General features: G+C 38.8%; 1 protein-coding gene across 3 annotated transcripts; it reads right to left on the bottom strand.

Annotated features, from left to right (window-relative positions):
• Window positions 1-241: 241 nt before the first annotated feature.
• Window positions 242-17993, bottom strand: LOC105834860 (coagulation factor VII). 3 transcript variants are annotated; one of them, XM_012677662.3, is made up of 12 exons: window positions 15157-17993; window positions 14145-14432; window positions 13851-14085; window positions 2641-2740; window positions 2381-2502; window positions 2213-2317; window positions 2006-2136; window positions 1813-1943; window positions 1525-1724; window positions 1265-1399; window positions 921-1145; window positions 242-815 (listed from the first exon to the last, which is right to left on the bottom strand). In XM_012677662.3, exons 3-12 carry the CDS (start codon window positions 14049-14051, stop codon window positions 522-524), a joined length of 1644 nt encoding a protein of 547 aa, XP_012533116.2. In that variant the 5' UTR covers window positions 14052-14085; window positions 14145-14432; window positions 15157-17993; the 3' UTR covers window positions 242-521. The 3 variants fall into 3 exon arrangements, with proteins under 3 accessions (XP_012533116.2, XP_012533118.2, XP_012533117.2); XM_012677664.3 differs by having other exon boundaries at window positions 14149-14432; XM_012677663.3 differs by having other exon boundaries at window positions 14153-14432.
• Window positions 17994-20703: the final 2710 nt, after the last annotated feature.

The following is a 20703-nucleotide window of genomic DNA, read 5'->3' as shown; positions in this document are numbered from 1 at the left end:
GATTTAAAAACATTGGAAATTTTCAAATTTATTACAAATGTTTCTTACGACATTTTCCCTTTTTGTTCCTTTTTAAAACTCGTACATTAAAATTACATATAAATTTTCTTTTCTTAAACTTTTCCAATATATAATTTATCGTAACATCTGTAAAAGAACCAAGATTTTTGCACTTTTGATCGAAAAATCGAGACATGTAGGATAAGGACCAAATAGATAAATGGAAAATGATACAAACACGTGTAATTGATCGCAATTATTTCTGCATAACATTTCATTCCCTGACTTTTTACATAAAATGATACAAACATATTTTTGAAAAAATAAAATGCGATATAATAACAGGTTGCAGTGTTAACTTTAAATTAGTACTTTTAAATGCGTAGCTCTGCATTTTTAATTGTATTGAGATACAATTTGAAATTTGTATCTCAATTACTTGCTATATTTTTTCACTTTTACTTTGTTTATGCATGAACACTAATTACAATTATAATACAATTATAATATGCACCATGTTTCTAAGTGTAATCGTCCGTTTGCTTTATCACCTTTGTAATCCAACGCACATAATTGGATAGTCTGGCATATATACCGAATTTACCACGTTTGCCGCAACCTTCGCCGAAACTAGTGATACCAAAAATTGTCCACGGATGGTCCGGTTTCCGAGGATCTCTGCAAAGCAGAGGTCCTCCGCTATCACCCGCGCAAGAATCCATTTTGCCACGGCGATAACCTGCACAAAACATATTATCCGTAATTCTGTAATCCATGTAGACCTCTCGACAAGTTTCTGGAGACACTATTGGAACCTAAAATCAAAATTGAGCGGTTGTAATATTTTTCTGAAACATGCATTTGCGTATCTACTATTATAAAATTAAATAATAAAATATTTTCATTGAAACCACATATACTTTGACTTCGTGTAGCACATCTGTTCCGAAATCATCCGTCACGCTAGATTTACCCCAGCCGATAATGGTGCACAATTGGCTCGTAGGTAAAGGTTGCTTTGGCGCAGGCAAACACGCGATTCCCCTCGAAGGGGACGGGGTCAGGGTAACTGGTAAACGAAGTAGAGCCACGTCATTATCAACGGTGTCGGCATCGTACTTTGGGTGGATGGTCACCGAGTCTACCTATACGACCATAGAATTGATCCGTTGATTTTCTAATGTTTTTAAATCTATTTTCTTTTCAAAGTTGCATTCTCGCCGTTGCGGCAAATTGTCTATCTAGCTTTGATTGCGACACATACCCTAAGCTCTAACTCCGTGCCTTCTTTCACTGTTAAATCGTGCTCTCCAATGCGAACGTAGAGGCGTTTTCTAATGCAATGTGCGGCAGTTAATACCCACCTTGGAGATACCAATGTTCCACCGCAAAAAGCTTCCTAAAAGAAAAAAAAAGACAATTTTAGGCAATATAAAGTCTTTTTCTCACAATTTATACAGAGATTCTTTAGACTTCCATTGTTTTCTGTTTGTAAGAATATGAAACATCTATCATCAAACATACTCGAAATCGATTTAACACGGCCACTTGCCATGGCCAGCTTCCAGGTGTAGTCGGACGACCGCCGATGATTCGCGTAAAGTATGATAATCTGGATCCTTTATGAGTGTTTACCACTCCGCATTTCCAAATGTTCGAATGTTTTTCTGGAGTGAAACTGTCCACGGTATTAGGATTGAGTTCGAACTCGTCTAACACCAAGTCTAAAAAATCAGTGAAGCCAGCTACTCATATTTTTGTATTATTTTTGTATTAATATTCAATATACAAATGTTATAAGAATATACTTACCATCGCCGTCTTCTTCGTGGCTACCACGAATCTTTCGGTGAATCCATCTTTGGCAGAAGCTACCTTCGACATAGCAGTAGGCGCTCTCTCGTATCACGTCGCGCCCGCAGATACCCGGCTTTTTACACCATCTGATCGGAACGAATGAATAATGACGTGTGCCAGTTACGTAACATACGAATTTTTGTAATACCTGTGACGTTGGGTTGTGCACAGTCTCGTGCAAGGTGACCATTTACTCCATTTTCCGTAATGCCTTCCGGAGTGCTCCTTGGTATTTTTGCCTTTTCGCTTTCCATGCCTAGGCTCTGCTTCTTTAGGTACCTATCGTGGTATAAAACACGTGGGCGCGTATTAGTAATCGAAAGTTGAAATGTTACCTGTGCACGTCGCGACTTACTTGAACCACGTGAAATCTTTCGTTTCTTCGACGACGTCCCCGGCGCTGGCGTTGTCTGCACCGCCTTCGACGACCCTCTCTTTGATGTTCGCAACCGCGTTCCTCCTGTACGACAAATCGTTAGTTAAAAATCATTCGTGACATCGCGTAGGCGATTCGTATATTTACCCTAAGTACAGTGATCCCGCAATCTTTCTCCAATCGACACCTCCTGACGCGATTTTGCGTGCAATGTCGATCGCATACCGACCATTCGCTCCAGTTTGTGAAGTATGACAACTTTGTCGCTTCTGTGTGCAAGTATTGATATGTGAGAATATTAAAGTGAGATTAAAATTGTAATGAAAGTATGTAAAGTTGACAATATTGAAAAAAAAAAAAAACTCGATCAGGACGAAGAAATTTATGGAAAACGCACATACACTTACTGTTCTTTGGCAAATGCTCTACGGCAGACGGCTGATCGACGGTCGAATGGAGGCAGCTTACATTGCTCTTAACTCCAAAGACGAATGTTTTATTCTCATTCTGGAAATTTTAAATATAATTAGCAATGTTATGATGTCTAGCTTTTTTCATTAAATCAAAATTTTGTTTTGATACACAGAAAGATTTCTTTAGATTTAATAAACAGTTTTGTTCGACTATTCCAAAGCATACATTTCTTTGGTTTTAATAAATTTTACAGATTTTTTTAGATTTAATAAAATTGATTAGAAACAAATATATGTTTTAGAATAGTCGAATAAAACTGTTTATTAAATTTAAAGAAATCTTTTTCTCTGTGTAGTATTACAAAGCATTTTCTTCGATTTATTTTGAATATTGTAGTTGCAATGTTTAATTAACGATATTCAACATATTTATTAGTGTAATTTAATATATTATTGTATATTGTTGTGAACATTGACGGTCACACTAAATTTTATGACTTTATTGGACGTTTTAATGAATTGTGACAAGTTGCAATCACTTCATGTTTTGACCTTACTGAGAGAATTAATCAGCGAAAATTTCATATTGTGCGCATTATCTCGTCACTTGACACATTTCTGTGTCGACGATGGCTGCATGCTGATACGAAATGTACTGAAATTATCTGTCCTAGACCGAAAGACTTAATAGATACGGCCTGGCCAGCACTCTACTGGTTCTATCATTTAGTATGCTCCAAGGCTGTAACGCCCAAGTCGCGACATTAAACTCAATTTGCCCGTTGGTAATGGCATCGCGACGTAATCGCCGTTAGCGCTAATCATGCGTTACACGATGTCACCGTGTCGACAAAGATCATGTAGGCATATAAAATTACTGTCATTTCGCCGTCGCACCTTTTCGAGCTCCTCAAAATCTACACTTGTTCTGAAATTCCAAACAATAGTTCTCGATCACAATCGCGATGATTCATCGTAGTCTCATGCATTCAGACGCGATCTAAATGATGCTTGAAGCGTTCAGCAGCTATCTTGTCAATGTTGTTCGAAATAATAATGACGTAAAATTCGATTGCCTAACCGAGATTGATCACCTCGAAGAAATCCAATATCGAGTTAACAATAAGAGAAAAAGGGATATATTTCGTTGATTAATATGTATCTTAATTTAGAACAAATAAAAACTTATTAAACAGTATTAGTTGACAATACTTTTTAAACAAGAATTATATTACTATATAGACATATAAGGCTGGTATTCATAGTCGAGTCCTATATTTAAGATAGTCTTAAGTACTGCCTTAAGATGCCATCAACCAATCACAGATCTGTATCAGCATTTTAAGACATTACTTGAGACGATTTTAAAATAAGATTCGAATATGAATACCGGCCATAAATTTAGAATAAGATAAAAATATATTTAGCCAAGTTTTTAATTTTATGTTGAGGATCGTCAAAAAAATATTGACAGATTTTGAAGAAAAATGCATAGCATTACTGCAGGTGTATTTGATAAATTGCGAACATGTGTATTTTTACTAGAAATATTTCAATAAATTTTTCAATAAGATACATGCTTTCGGACAGTCTCCAAGAAAGCTTTTTTAAGTAATATAGTATAATATGTTATAATATGTTATATAACCTTGATTAAATATTTATTTTTAACGTTGTGATTATCATTGCTATTAAAGATTGAGACGAGAAAAATTTCTGACCTTGCACCTTGCACCTTGCACCTTGAAAATGATCGTAGTTTGAAATTAATACCGCAGTATTATAAGATTTTTTGTTAATACATATTAGAACAAGTTTTTAGTTAAACGTTCTTTTTCAGATTGTGCTCGTTCAATGCATTAATTAGTCAAACAATGCAAACAAATTTACTGAATGTGATTACGGATAAATTTTTAACAACTAGAATCTCGAAATATTTCAAGGATTCCAAAACGATTACCGATTATTGAATTAATTTTGTGTATTTCGAGGTACACAAGTTAAATATTTCGAAAGGTTAATAGAATTACACGTGTATCTGAACCGGATTTATCGACTGTACCATGAATATTTAATTAGCATCAATTAAACATAACAAAATGATATGGAGACACATAGTACGTGAAAATCATACATTAATGTCTGATAATTACTCCGAATAAAATTTGGTAACAGGCGATGATGATCCATTAGTACGGAATTATTTGTTGAGATAGAAGGAACGCAAGATAGAAAAAACATTAATGAAAGAAAAGACGATCTCTCGGAAAGGCCAACAATGAAGAGAAATTTGTATGCGGCAAGGTTAGCGTGTCCAAACTAGGCTGAGACGCGCGGTACCTTGCATCTCGGTGACGATTCCGCAAAAAGTTTGTGCCGCTAAAAGGGAAGACAATTCCGCGAGGTAAAATCGAAGAGCATGTTACTTGTTGCCAATGCAACTTTCATCGTTTGAAAGATCCTTTACAAAGTCTACACAGAACGGCACGAACATCAAGAAATTTTTAATCTACATTTATTTAAAAAAAAAATTTTGCTCGATAGTTTACATGAAGTAAATTAGCCAGTTTCAAGCCTTTTAATTTTTTTTTTATTTTTAAAAATTAATTTTTTAAATATATTTTTTTGTAACGGCCAATTTTATTTTTCATTTGAGATAACATAATTTTTTTTTTACGTTTATTCCATAATTCATATTTATATCTTTACGTTTACTTTATGGGAAAAAATAATAAAAAAAAATAATTTTCTGTGTGATGTAAATTGGTATGGTCAAACTTTAATATCCTCTAAAATACACACAAGTTGTAACAAGATTAATGATAAAAGTGATTTAAAAAGGAAAATCAGAGAATTGAAAAAATTGATAAATTATGAATTTTTTGAGAATGATAGCGCGTTATAGCAGATGAAATTCAAGATCAATTTGATCCAATCTGGATCGTGAATCACATGAAGAAAACGTAAGACCATTTTGGATGGTATACAAAGAAAGATTCGGAAGCTGCTTCCCGAGCTAGCGCCTGAACTATACCTTAGATGGTATCGTGGCCGGTCTGCCCACCGTGTCCACGCATATTTTAATATTACGAGATCGACGCATGGGTGCCACGACATGCGCTTTCATCGACACAATCTCGCACATTATACTTCTCACAGTTCTCGAGCTAAACAGTCTTTAATGTATTATTTCACTGAAATCCATTTGTTTCTATACCTTCCAATCTGTGAGTCTGTTCGTTTATAATTATTATTAAAGAAAATCAACCGTAATGTGAAAACTATAGCTTTATTATTTCAGTCAATATTAATCTTTAAAATTACGATAAGCTTTGAATTTCATAAGTAAACGTTTGTATTAATAGCTCTGCATAGATTACGCATAGATAGGAGATTTACAAAAGACCGAAATTTATTTCGCAAATTAACACTTCCCTAAATGGAAACGTTGTTGGAGTTTGCTCTGTGTCCGAAAATGGTTTGCGACTTCTTCAACGAAGAAGGGGTTGCTACACATTCAATATGGGATCTCATGGTCCCGGTTGTCGTCTTGCCGCGTTGTCAACGGAATGCTCGCTATGGTGAGTTTGCGATCTGATTTATGGCACACGTATAATTGGAAGGCCATTCTTGTTATATTTGTTATAATTAGAAGATAATCTTTAAAATTTTGTTGATGATTTTATTGATATCTAGAAAAACAAAATATTAAAAGAATAGATAAGAAAAAAATGAAAAAATATAATTATTTTGTAAATGCCTACTCTTCTAAAACGCACGCAAAAATAAATCATCATATTAAAAAATTATCATATACATGATATTAAAAAAAATATTATATATAAAATATTTTTTTATTGATGTAACCATCGTGTAATTTGAATAGTATATCTGATTATACTATAATGCATTCGTTTATTTGTTCCCGAGAGAAATTATGATTGCACTATAACTTTGGTGTAGCTGCGACATTTGATTCGCGTTCTCCGCCTTACAGAGAGACATAACCACAAGTATATGCTTGATCAAAATGATCATTGCAACATTGTCAGGGATGGTTGTATGAATAATGTTAAATCCTAACAGGGCACCGCAACTTATAATCGCGCATCAGAGTTTATTCCGTCCTGCCAACAATCAATTAAAGTAATAGACAGCATCGTAAAGTACAATAATCGTGTAATAATACGGTACAGTTTTGCATCGACAGCTGTTAAGGACAATTCGTGTCCCCTTGCAACGCAGCCCGTTCGGCGACGCACCGCTCGTCGCCAGGCGTAACACAACGTAGTGTCACTTATCTTCTTGCGCCGCTTCTTATTTGACGTAAAGGTTCAATATCCTTTCGAGTTGAGGTTTACGAGAGCTCGTAAATGCCGCTGCGTTTTAATTAAATTTTTAATAGCGGCAATAAATGCACGCGACTCATCCTGAAAAATCGTTATCTATTCCGCGAACGACATTGTCCACGACGAAAACGACTTCTCTGTAAAACCTTCAGAACCGAGAATCGTTTCGCTTCTCAGCTCTCAGTCGCAGTGCGACTAAAACCACTTACCGCAGCTTGATCTATCTTATCTTCTCTTCTGATCCATTTGCGGTAATATTATGCGTCTAATGTGTCATATGTTACATAATTTCTCAGCTGCCTTTCTAGCCGAGAGTGAGAGTGCGCAGAATTTATTGCTAGCCGCAATAACGACTTTACTTCTTTATTATGTCTCTCTTATAAACTTTCAAAGATTCATTTCTCACAATCTTTCAATGTTGCGGTTAAGAATGTGTCGTCAATCGTTTGACTTACAGCGTTTGTGATTTAATACATAGCCTAACGCAACAAAATTACTTTTTATCTGGCAAGTCTGCAAAATATCTTGGGATATCTCTGTCAAGTCGACATGGATAAAGTTCAAGCGGGACGCTCTTTCTCGCGGACAATATTCTAATCAAGAATTATTGCCTCAGTTAAATACCGATATTCATTTGGAGGATTGCATTGAGAAAATTATTTATGGCGCATAAATCTCACTGTTTATTATTTATTTATTAATCATGTGTGTGCGAGATTAATTTAAAAGTAACATATCAATTTGTGTCAAAAGATTAACTGTGTCAATCACCCTGCGTTTCTAAAAGCTTAATGATGCAATTCTCCTGAGACCGGATCTGATTATTAAGTATCAATTTTCGATACGCATTGTAACTACGTTATATTTTGCACTCCATTTGCACCGGAAATGTGTTGCATAAGATTAATAAACGAGTAATTGATAGATTAATGTCATCTAATTTTTTTTCGAATATAAATGAAACTGTGCACGTCATAGTTTTGAAAATTATTCAAATAAAAACTCAATTCAATTTGCATCGGAGTCTTAAGTGAAAATTTAGATTATAAAACTGATTATTATGATCGTAACAAAGCGCGTCACCTGCAGCGTTTTTAATCATCTTTTGTTATTCCGTCTACCTGCTGTTCCTCGTTTCCCTTCGTTCGTTCTTCCACACATACGCGTTTACATTTATGGCTACGGTTATTTCCGGATCAGCATCTCCGACACTGTACGCCACAGCTTTATATTATTAGGACTGTATAATTTCTCATTGTTCCTCTGCACCGGCATTCGCTCGCATGAAAGATTCTACGCGAGATATATCAGCACCCGCGGCTAATTTTACGAGTATTCTATTGATACGCTCTCTATGCGGAACTATCATAATAACTGATCGTTGCTTCCTCATTCTATTCTCGTTTTATTAGATACAATAAAATTGGAATGTAATTTTATCTTGATTCTCTTAACTTTTGTGATTATATAGTTGATTTAATATTTTTATTTATTAATATCTAACGTATACGCGAAGGTGCGTATAATATCATTTTATGAGTGTACGACAAGTATTTTAGTAAATTCTTGTATCTGTGATTTAAAAATGCTACCGGATATTATGATAATAACTTTAACGCGATTTATTTAATGATGGTGAAATTTGTTTTGTCGCTATCTCGAATAGGATGGTTTACGTTTACAGGAAACGGTACATTCATTTAGCGGAAAACCTACATACGGCAACGGCTAATGTACGATATTAATGAAGGCAGGTCTTTGTGCGTAGACGAGTTATACCGGAATAACTTGTTTCGAGACATTCCCACTCTATGCACGACGATTGCTAAATCCAAAGTAAAGACACAATGTCACGTGCAGCTGTGCACCGATCGTGCTAGCTGTTTATCATAATTTTGCACGCTTATCTTGTAGATTTATAAATGCCATTTATAAGCGTAACTCATAAATGTTATTATCCGTTAACAGGATAATTGGAGACATGAAAAATTGAGATTTTTTCCTATTGCGGAATGTAGCTTGATGAATACGATTGGATGATTTATTGCTTGAAATATTACAAATACACGATAGACTGTGAAACGATAAAAATTTCGAAATCTCTCATCCTTTGAACTTCATTCTTTTTCATTGACACACCAATGCCATTGAGCAAATATTTCATTCAAACGTTACGCGATGGAGCTTTGCTTAAGCGAGTCATGCGTCTCTTATCGCTGAATCAAACGTGAGACAGTGATTCGTGTCGTGAGCTGTGGTGTGCATCGGATGCCAGTGATCGGGGCCTCGGCAATCACGCATTGAACTCCCGACCGATCGCTGAATTCTAATCATTTGTTCCACTGCTTTCCCCGCGTACGTCGACGAGACAATGAAATCGCCGGTCTTGGCACAGACGACGTGAACGTCTCGGCAAAGAAACCACTAGAAAGGAGATGAGGAACGACAGGCGGATGGGGGTGGATGGAACGAAGGAGAGACAGTCCCTAACAGGCGATGAGAATCTTACGAGAGGGAGAGAAGGAAAGAGAAAGAGAGAGAGAGACGAACGCGTTTCAAAAGCGGTTGCAAGTCTCAAGATTTTGCTACTGAAGGGAACCGTACGCGACATTCTCTCCTCATCCTCCTTTACGTCCTCTTCGTCTTCTCCCGAGACCCGAGATCCTCTCGCACTTCTTCCTCTTTCTCGTCAATCCCGCGTGGTACCATGTTTCTTTCCTCGATGACAGCAACTTTTTATCAGCCGCGAGACTCACATACTTCCTACCCGACAACGGGCTAAAATTCTACGCGGTAGTCGTCACGATACACAGGAGCTAATCGAGCTGGATCCGCCAGAAGGAGCTGCCGAGTGATCCGGTAGGAGAGAGAAAGAGGATTCTTCACGGGGTGCCAACGAGACGTTCCAGTCTTTCCCGGCTGTTCTTGCGCCGGTGAAAAGCACGCGGTACCTGTACTGTTTTTTGCGTAACTTAATGAAGTGAAAGAAGGGCCGGCTTCTCCATTAGGTGATTTAACTTGCGGCACATGTCTTTGCTCTTTTTCCTTCGTTTTCTTCTTTCTTCTTTTTAATGACCAAACGTCTCTTGGGACGCGGCATTTCAGACATTAGCTATTGTCGAAAATTGGCAATTCATTACTGAACGCGAATTTCGCAACGAGTAGGCTGCAAATTGCTTTACAATCTTACAAAATTATAATATATTATTATAATCATAATTTTATAATTTAATAATATATAAAAAATAATGTAACAATGAAAAAAGAAAGATGAGTCACACACGATAATAAATATAAATTTTGTCGAACCAACCATCGATTTCAATAATGAAGAAACGTTTTCTCTTAAGACTAAAAGACGCAAGAAACGCGAAACAATATTAATAGTGACGTTAGTATTACCTATTTCGTGCACGATTGCGAGTAGTTAACGTTTTCTCGGTAAAACGATTGATGATCCTCACGTGGAGGCAGAGAAATCACATGGGAAATCAAGAAGCTTTCGTAGCCGCGTATTCGCGCCAGAGTTTGCGGAGGTGATGTTCGTCTCGCAGGTTGTGCCTCTTCGGGAAAGTGGAAACAGCTGCTGGAATGTCCCGGCAGGGGCCTTTCGGCGTTTGCAATAACGGACATCTCCGAGGATAACGCGACAGGAAATTTCACCGCGGGGTGCCCGTGGTACGTGCAACAGGGCCGAGGTCAACCGTCATCGAGTGATACCTACGCGGTTAGAAAGTCAAGAGATGTTCAGCGATTGATGCAACGTCTCCTTCGCGTACGTCCGACTACGCTTACTTTGATGCCGTGAAGCGGCTGTTAATTGGAAAAACCGTGGCGTTGCGGTTGGATTCAATCTCTCCGGGTACGCGAGTGGTGCTTCTTCAACTTTAGAGCTTACTCAGTAGAATAGCAAGGAGCTCTTCATGGGGTGCCAAAGGAGCGCATGGGAGAAGTTGTTTTGCTTTTCTACCGTAGAAAGGAAGAATTATTATTGCGCAGGAGTGATTATGCCTGTCAGTGTATTGATACGACGCCGCTTTTGCGGCGTCGCAAAACTCAATAAGACGTTAAGCGAGATTGCATAATGTAAGTACAACGCCGATGACAAAAAAGAATGCATATTTTTGTAAGCATACGAGAAATGAATATTATAATTTGATAATTGATGACATTATATTTCAACTTATCTGGAGACTATAAACCTCGAGATACTTAAACGACGATCTCGAGAGAGCACCTCCTGCCCATTGGCAATATTTACATGACGGAGCATGCTAATAAACGAGCTGAAAGGATGATGCAGTTGAGTTTCCTCGAGGCTTCCTACACCTACCTCGCAAACGTTCCAGTCGACATTAGCAATAAACAGACCTTCGTTCGATAAAATAGATGCGGGGAGACCGCTGTAAAAACACACTCGTTCCAAATACCAGGCGATCGCGATATCGCCGCTAGAGAAATAAATCTCCATCGTAGTTCGATTATATTCAACAGATTTGAATTTACGGTTGACAAGTTAACGCGAAATCGAGGGCGGAACAGCATATTGCACCTCCAACGTCTACGGAGTATCTGGCGTCTGTTTTTTGACACCGATTGTGTCGTGTTGGTTTATTAGTGTGACGTATGCTATCAGATAAGAAGTCTCGGATGCATTCTTATCTGTTTCTCTACACGCCGTCTACATATGTATGAATGCATTGACCTCCCTACTCTTCTCTCTTTCTTTCTGACTAGCTAAAGATTATGGGCAATGTAGTATCGATGCCAGTGCTAGCTGGCGGATCATTTGGCACGACTTACCGAACGATCGTGCCTGGCACGATAACCCTGACGAGCCGTGTAATTTCGCGGATGCCCGATTACGACGTGATATCATCCATGCACGGTAACGTCACGTATACACGTGCATCGAAAGAGCCGGAATGGCATTTGTTCGGCTCCAAATATAACCCACGTCGCCACAACTGGAGAAGGATTTTATCTGTGAAGATTGGCACTCTCTCGAGCGTGCAATGCTAGATTTCGATGCAAAGTCATCGGATACGATGTTCGAGACGATCGCTGGATGTGTTTCGAGATGCAAAACTTTCCAGTTGCCGATGTATTACGACAATCTCGGCCTTGCCGATCGCGTTTACCCGATTCAGTAAAAAAAAAAAGAAAAGAAAAAAGTATACTTGAACTTAAGTTAATAACTATCACTGTAGGAGTTTACGCTTCCGCGTTTTCTAGAAGATGTATATTATCTAACTGATGTTCATCTTACGCAGATCGTAAAATTTTCAGTGCGTCTGCTTCATCTTGCTCCTAACAGAACTTTGTGTTTTTTTTTTTGCGAAATATAAATACTTCGTTGATTCTCGCGTCTGGACGTAGCTCTTTTCGTAGCGATTACAATAAAATGAGGATTTTGGGCAATGTTATTATCGGGCGACTGGCAACGAAACTAGTTCACGTGTCGGCATATTAACCTCGAAACTGTAAATGATTATTGCGGCCTAAGAATAGTCACGAAACGAAATTACTGTAATTATCCTGACGTGCCTAACTAAAACGAGGTTTCTCTGCTTTGACCGATAATTACGCTAGTATTGCTAGGTTTCCGCTGACACGATGCTTTATTGGTTGCTTTAGACCTTTTGAACCTTTCTTTCTTAATCTCTCTACTAATTACTAATTTATTTTTGATAAATTGAACTGCATTAATACGAATCTATTTAAAATGAATTTAGTACGAGAATGTTTGTAAGTACGCATACTTAATAATTTTAACTTGTCTGCGAAATCGTAACAAGGATTTTAATTTCTGTTGATGTAAATTTAAAAGTATTTGTCTGCGGACGTTCAAAATTTTCAGTTTATTTTAAGATACAATTAATTAAGATATAAGTGAATAAATATTATAAAATTGCAGTGCAGCCTATGTAAGCGTAGCGGGCACTCGAGTATAATGTTTCAGAAATTTATATTATTCAGGCCAATATCAATTTATTCTACATCAAATTTGAAGCGCGAGATTACACACGCTTTCTGAAATTACGGTGTGTATTAACTGCCGGCTAGATATTACCAGATACGATTCGGCAAACCAATTAGGTAAACTCGTACACGATAAATATCCGAAATTACAGTGCATTAGCCGGGTACATGGTACGCGTAATATCCCGTTTTTCCCAACTAAACGATTTTACGATCAATAATCGATCGGTCAGGAAAGTCCTTGCTTTCCGTAATATGATGCGAGGTCGATACTTCTGCGTCTCTAGAGGCTAAACGCATCGTAATCGTGAAAACTATTGCCCAATGCGCTGCAGTTAGTAGTCGTTAGAATCTTTTCAGTTAACGATGCGGTTCCACGCAGCTTCTAACTTTCGCAAAAATATATATTCAAGTAATTAATATAACATATAATCGATTTCAAATTCAAGAATTAACAGAAATTGCGTTACGGCTTGTTTTATGTTTTTGCTATCAACGATAATCTTTTTTCTTGCAAGATTTCAACTTGAAATTTTCCTCACTCTGCTCAACTTGAATATCATTTTAATTTAATATTTATTGATACATTACTGACGATAAAATACAAGAGTGTAGTGAGATAAAGTGGCATACTGATAGCATCAATAAATAATATTGCAGTTATATTTTTTCAATTACAATTATCTTCCAAATATTATATATACGAACGATTTAAAAGAATAATATGGATAACTCTAATCTATTGTTTTTTTTTTACATTTTATTCTTGTTGCAACTAATGAACAATAATTCAAGATGAAAACTAGAAATCTGAAGAATTACAATTTGGCAATATTTTTTTATTGATACCGTTGACGTACACGAGACACTTACCGGACTGTTGGCGGTGACCGCGCAACCGAGGGTGAGCAGGACGACGAGGATCCGGAAGATCGTGGCGGTGTCGTCGGCGATCATGCCCGGAAGTGAATCGGTGGATCGCAGCCAGCAGGGCGACGGGCGCAGACGGTTCGACGGCGACGGGGACGCATTCGTCGGCGAGGCAGACCGGTGGTGCTCCCGTCGCGGACGCATCGCGTCATGATCGCGACGTGCTGCCGCTCGCTTCCTGCAAACGTGAGGTCCGACGTGGCTCGACGGTTATTCTACATATACCTACCTACTTACCTACCTACCTATCCACCCACCCTGAGGACGGAGGACGACGGGGCTAGCGTACGTGTGCCGCGCACTCGGGCGTATGCGGCCCTACGCACCGCCACACGCGGATCTATAAATACGGACGCGACTCAACGCGAAGAATTTCAAACAACCGCGTCGTGAAATACCGTCGGTGAGCCCGGGAGGACTCCGGGGCTCGATTCTCCGACGACAAGCACCACGACGTTCGTCGAATCCGTCGCGGGATATGATGGGCTCTTGGCCTTGACACTGCGTCCTAAGTCCGAACTCGATCTGAAATATAGATGTAGATCTCATTTAGAGTCTCATTTAAAATCTTTTGATTAGACAAATTAATAGTCGAATCAACAGCGTAAGAAACGTTAAATTATGGAGGAAGCTATGGGTTGCTTTTTCATAAGCTATTCAGAAGAATATCTCTACGATTGCATTTGTTAAAGCAATTGCTCAAATTTATCGGATTACATTAATTTTATGTGAAAAGTGGGAAACTTGAAAAAGCATTTTTTTTTATACGAGCAAAAAGTTTGTGATATGCATTTAATTATAAATAGAACTTTAGCGATGATTCTATAATAATATTTCATGTGTATTTTACACGTGCCGCGAAGATTCCTATAATGTAGTACGATTTATATTTCTTTCAGTCGGCGTTCAAGCCAGAAACGAGCGATGTGTAAAAAAATACACATTTCATGCATTTTAACTAGTTTGTATTCAACGAAAACTGTTTGACGTTCCAGTCGCGCGCGTAAATCGTTATAAGATCAAAAGATCCTACTTGACGTCTCTACCCTTTGGAGAAACTTCACTGGTATATACCTCGAGTCCCTAAATAACGTGCACCAACCCGGGGGGAGATCTTACCCCGGGTGCTTCAACATGCCCGAAGGAATAAATAGCTCGAAGTCGCGAAGAAGTTCATTGATGCATCAAGGTCGACCGAACGTAGACACCAATAGCCTCTGCCTTGGCGTTTCAATTCTAATAGCTATACCTGTTATTTCTGACGTTATCTTTGATGTGCAGCAAATAGCAGACGACGGCGACGACGAGGAGTAATAGTGGTGCCAGACGGAGAGTAGACGTAGTCCGTAATGTAAATTACACGTGAAGACGCGACGGGATCGCGTTCCGTGTGAATGTCCGATCTGTCGGCGGGCTCGTTGCGGAAACAACGATCGTGCCGGATCGTGGTCGTTTACCGCGAATCGCCGTTCGCGAGATTAAAGACGATCCTTGTCTCATGGACTATAGCTATCGCTCAACCTCTCCAGCCGGTAAAATTGTCCAGTGTGTGGAATACAACGTGGCGGGCGCGCACACACCGCCCGGCCGACCGCGGAACCGGCTGATATTTTTAGTTCTCCCGACTTCCAACCGTCTGTCTTCACCTTTGAGAGCCTACCTAGTCGCTCTCAGCTCGCGGTGATATCTTTGTTCTTCCCCGAAGCCACTCTCTCGCCCGTCGGTATTGGCGGCGAATCATGCCGCGTCTCGGTATGCTTGATCGATCAACTCGTGATGAGATATTTCGGTGCTTCCTTGAGTTGGCATTTGATGCGCGATTACATTCTTCGTAAGCCACTGGATTTCGGATTCGTTGAATACGAATGTGCATTCTACACCCATTAGTATCTTGTCACACTTGTTTCTCGATAAAGGTGGAATAATTTAATATCTTGCGTTACAGTAGCTTCAGTATCTTGACACGAATAAATTAGAGCTGCTTTTCATTTACGCTTCAACTTTTTCCGCTAGTAGTTCTTCGGCCACTTCGTTTATTTTATCTCGCGTTCATCGTCAGTCGACTGATATCCCTTTAAGCCCATTAGCAGCTGGATTCTCTTCAGCCGGTCTTTTCATCAATCGATTTTCGTTAATGAAGACGAATGACTCGGAAAAATGCAATCGTTTTTCTACACTGGTAACTTCCGCGCGAAGACGTTCATCTGTTGGCTCGATCGCGCGATTCATCGACGCGAAAATGACACACTGTCCGATATGTCGTGCTCGTGCGGGAGCCGCTCGAGCGAGCACACGCACGTGGCTCCAGGCCGACTGACGAGATACACGCGCGCGAGAGGAAGTATCAACGGAGGCTGCTGAGAGGAGTGGCTGCTAAGCCAGGCGGAAGTGGAGGGTGATTCTGCGGCGGGTACAGACGGGCAGCGGTGGGACGACGGTAATGTCAGCAGATGAGGCCTCTACCTCTTAGGGAATACTATCGAAGACGCGTTTACAATTGATTACGCCCGCGCGAAGATGGATTCGTATCAACGCGATGTTTATCACCATTCGGCAAACGGTGAGAGAGAGAGAGAGAGGGAGAGTGAGCTCTCGCCGACCGGCCAGACTGGTCTCACCGCGAGATAATATCTGCTCTTTTCCGACATTAATTTTGAAATAGATTAGCCGGTTAATAGCGCGGTACTAAAATGCTCTTACGCCTGCATCCCGGTTGTTACGTTTTTGCGCGCTTGAATCGCGCAGATGGAGATGCCTGGCGATTTCTTGTTCAATTAAGACGTTGGAGTATATACGACGTATGCGTTACAGATGAGAAGGATTTTTATGTGAGATGTTTGAGTCTTCAAATTACGCCTCCACATGATCTTTTTTAATGCTTTAGCACTACTGTGCGCACGCACACACATGTAGGTCATGGAGTCTTTTGTGCGAAATGACAATAAGAAAGATATATGAAACGGGAGAAAAATATCATCTAAACAATTGAATACTCGGTGTAGCCTTCTGCCGATCTCAGTAATGTGCAACGTTCAAACATTGCGCAATAATATTGGGCGTCTATGGATTATTTGCTATGCGTATCATTAACTGACGGTCAGTCCAGGAGGACCGCACCTTCGTAATTCTAAACTTATTCATTCAACTTCGAAAAGGGGGAAGCGAAGACTGATCCACGGTCAGTTGAAGGATTCGGTTAATGACACACGTCGTAGTTGCCTACCAAAGTATCCCTGTGGTCTGAGCCACGCCCCGCTCTCGCAAGAAGATTACACGAAATTGGCTGTTTTTGAGGGAAAAATAAGCAAGAAGCATGCCCGCTCTTCAGGCCGGTGATTTCGTTCCCGAAACGAGGACCTCTTTTCAACCTAAGCGAGACTGACTCACGTAAACGATACGCTCGCGCTCGCAAGAGCAGGTCGGAGGCGTTCCGCTCGTTTGAGGAAACTGTTACATTGATCAAAATTGCTCGTGTCCATCTCGCGCCGTATATAACGATTTCACGTCGACATCACGACGTGCTCGCAATAACGGAAATTAACTACTTTCTGCAGTGCGCGAAAAGCGATTAAAGTACGCGCCTGTCATTATCGCCGGATCGTGAGTTTCGTGACAATGTCTGCCTATTCGATAATGTCGCCTCGAGGGAATAAATTCTCGAATTACGCGTATGCGTAATGATATTGATTGACAACCAATCTCTAATCACGAGTAGAAACCAATTTTTGATGAAAATAGTTACGTTGAATGATAATCGTAATTATATTGTTGCCTGTCGTTGTGTATTTTTTAAAATTGTTCTTCAAGTTTATATCGTTCGGATAACATATTATTGAAATGAACAGAGATGTTGAAACATTTTCAAATCAGTTTATTAATGAAAGTAAAACCAGAAAATGCATTAATGCACTTAAAGTTCCCATGATCTCAATTTACTTTAAACCTTGTCTGCCTCGTCTCGTTTCTCAGGTATTTACGATGCCATTTATCGTGAATGCCTCTCGACAAGCTTCAGAAATAAGTTGCTGACACGTCTAACATAAGGCGATCCTTCCGAAAAAAAGAAAAAAAAACAGTCCCGACCTGTCGACGACAGATAACAGAGCTTCGTCATCTTCATCACGTCTCCTCACTGTTTCACGTGTTGTTGTGACTAATTTGGTCCAATCTTCATCCACAAAATAGAAGACGTTTTAATGCGTCAGCAGATTTTCGAAACAGAGATCTGTAGACTAAATCTTAAAGCCTCTTTTGTCTGATTTGTGTATTCAATGTGATATTCAATGATGTTATCGTTTAATAATGTTCCGCATATTTTTATGTATCAAATCAGAATTCGCGATGCTTCTGGTCACAGTAGAGAATAACGGTTGCTCTCGAAACCGGTGCTCCTCAATTCGACAAAAAGCATGAAGAATAAAAAGTGGAGGCGGCAAAGATACTCAAGATTGTGTAACTTCGTGAATGTCGGAGAAAAAGATGCGATTCTCTTAATATTTTACAAACAGATTCTTAAAGAATCTTTTCTGTGTTCCAAATGAATTTCATAAACCTTAAATACAACCATAAGTTTCCCGTGACCGAAACATTCTCAAGTAATAGTCGAATTGCGCGCGCGCAATGCCGATCATAAAATTTTGCTTTGCGAGCAACTTTGGCGCTACAAGATCCCCATTCTCGCTGAGGAGAGAGTCAATATATTTTATAGTGTGTCCACGTGTACCGTGAAAATTTTCTCATATCAGCAGAATAATCAAAAGGGTGTTAGGTCTTCTGGAAAATATGTCAATCAGGATGTTAAATATTAAAAACCATTAGGCATTATCTGGAAATATGCATTATCTTGAGGTCTGCTATTATCTTAGGCACTCCGGTGTAGTTTTACATCAGTCAAGATCTTATTTAGAATCTTGTCCATGCATGCCTTTCAACTCCTGCTCCTTGAGTGTTAATACAATACCGTTGTATGGAAGTCGAATGAATGTATATATGAGTGGGTGACCCTGCATTTGAAAATCATCTGTGAACCATATGATATTTGCGGAATATGGTTTCTCGATAAATAAGTTGCATCTATAGACAATCGTAGAACACTTGTTAGAATATTCAGAGAGTCGGAATATTTGGAGTATTCTACGACGATTACGTCGAGAATCCTTTTCGACCACATTTTGCTCGAAACAACGTCGCAAGATCGTGACACAACGGAGTATCGTCAGTACGAGTACCTTGGGTCGGGCACGGTATCGTGAATGAAGCGTTTCGTGTCTCTGACCACGAACTCGCCCTCGACGATATCCGGTCCTCGCCCCGAGATATAGATATACATGACTAGATCGCGTGACATCGCCCAGGAAGAAACCTGAAACTCTGGCTCCGTTTGCGTTTATGTAAAACGTCGATACGTATTGAGTTGTCGCGACTATTTTGTCGAGAATATCATCCGCCTGCCCGCCTAATAGCGAATCTCGAAGTATGAAAAGAACATCGTTACATATTGTAATATTATGTCGTGACGCATACATTTGCAATACTTTTGCTCAAAACATCCATCGAAGGACACATTTCTTCACATTCTTCGCCCGAACGATCGTTCGGCGGAGAGAGACAGCTGTGACTTTCGAAACACGAAAGCATGACGGTCCAAAACAAATGTCGTCACATAAATCTTATTTTGCCGATGACAAAAGAAAGTGACTATCGGAAGTAGTTGAAAAGATGACTGTGACGAAGGATAACTTGATATGGAGTATTGACAACTATAAATGTGTCGTTAGTTACGTAGATTGTACATTAACGAAAGAAATATGAGTTCTGTGTAAAAACATTTACACAGAAAATTGCTTTTTACAAGGAAGCATTATAATCGTTTGTCATACGTAATATTTAAGGATCATAAGTTTTTGCTAATTTAACAGCTAATATTGATTCTTGCACTGAGAAAAAAGTAATTGATTCAACAAAACGTTTTGTTGCGGGCTGTCAACAAAAGATATACTCAATATAATAATATTCGCTATTAATACAAATACGATATTGATTGAACTATGTATTTATATTACTGTATTGAGTATATCTTTAGTTGACAGCCCGCAACAAAAAAATTTTTGTTGAATTGCTTTTTTTCTCAGTGTGAGATATCGAGGAAAAAAAATAATCATCATCGTAGCTGTTAAATAAAAGCATCAAAGCGCAAAATTTTTGCAAAGCACAAAAACCGTATAAGTTTTAATATAATTGATCAATTACGTTTTCATTTGCCCGCGATTATTTTTGGTTATTTGTTGGAAATTTACACAAAAGAGAAACATGAATGTCTAAAACTTAAATTAAACACATTCTTTCATGGTTTTTAATTCCTGTAATACATCTTACTATGCACATAACATTTCATCTTTAAAATCAATAAGGGAGGGCTGAAGAAAAACTTTTTAGAGTTTACATCTTGAAATCTGTCGGTTTTTAATCCTTTGAAAAATTAATTAAACATTGATTATTTTCAGAATTCATAGGATAGGAGCATAGACTTTTGAATAACGCATAACAGAATAAACCAAAGAGGTCTGTATTTTATCCTGGGGAGGAAAATAGGCGATTCTAATTGATTGATTTTCTTATGCATTACACAAAACTCTGTGCTCTCACTTTTAGTCTATTTTTTAAGTAATTATTAAAGTATTATTTAAGTTTGATGCATGTGTTCTGCAAATTTGGAATCCAATAGTGACGAAAATATACTATTGACATATTGCAATATATAAAGAGCCGCTTTCAAATTAATTCCCACGAGCTCGAG

Source organism: Monomorium pharaonis, chromosome 3 (assembly GCF_013373865.1).
Source record: "Monomorium pharaonis isolate MP-MQ-018 chromosome 3, ASM1337386v2, whole genome shotgun sequence".
In the NCBI taxonomy this organism is placed as follows: Eukaryota; Metazoa; Arthropoda; class Insecta; order Hymenoptera; family Formicidae; genus Monomorium; species Monomorium pharaonis.
Note: the sequence above shows the minus strand (reverse complement) of the source record. Positions and strands in the feature narration are given on the sequence as shown.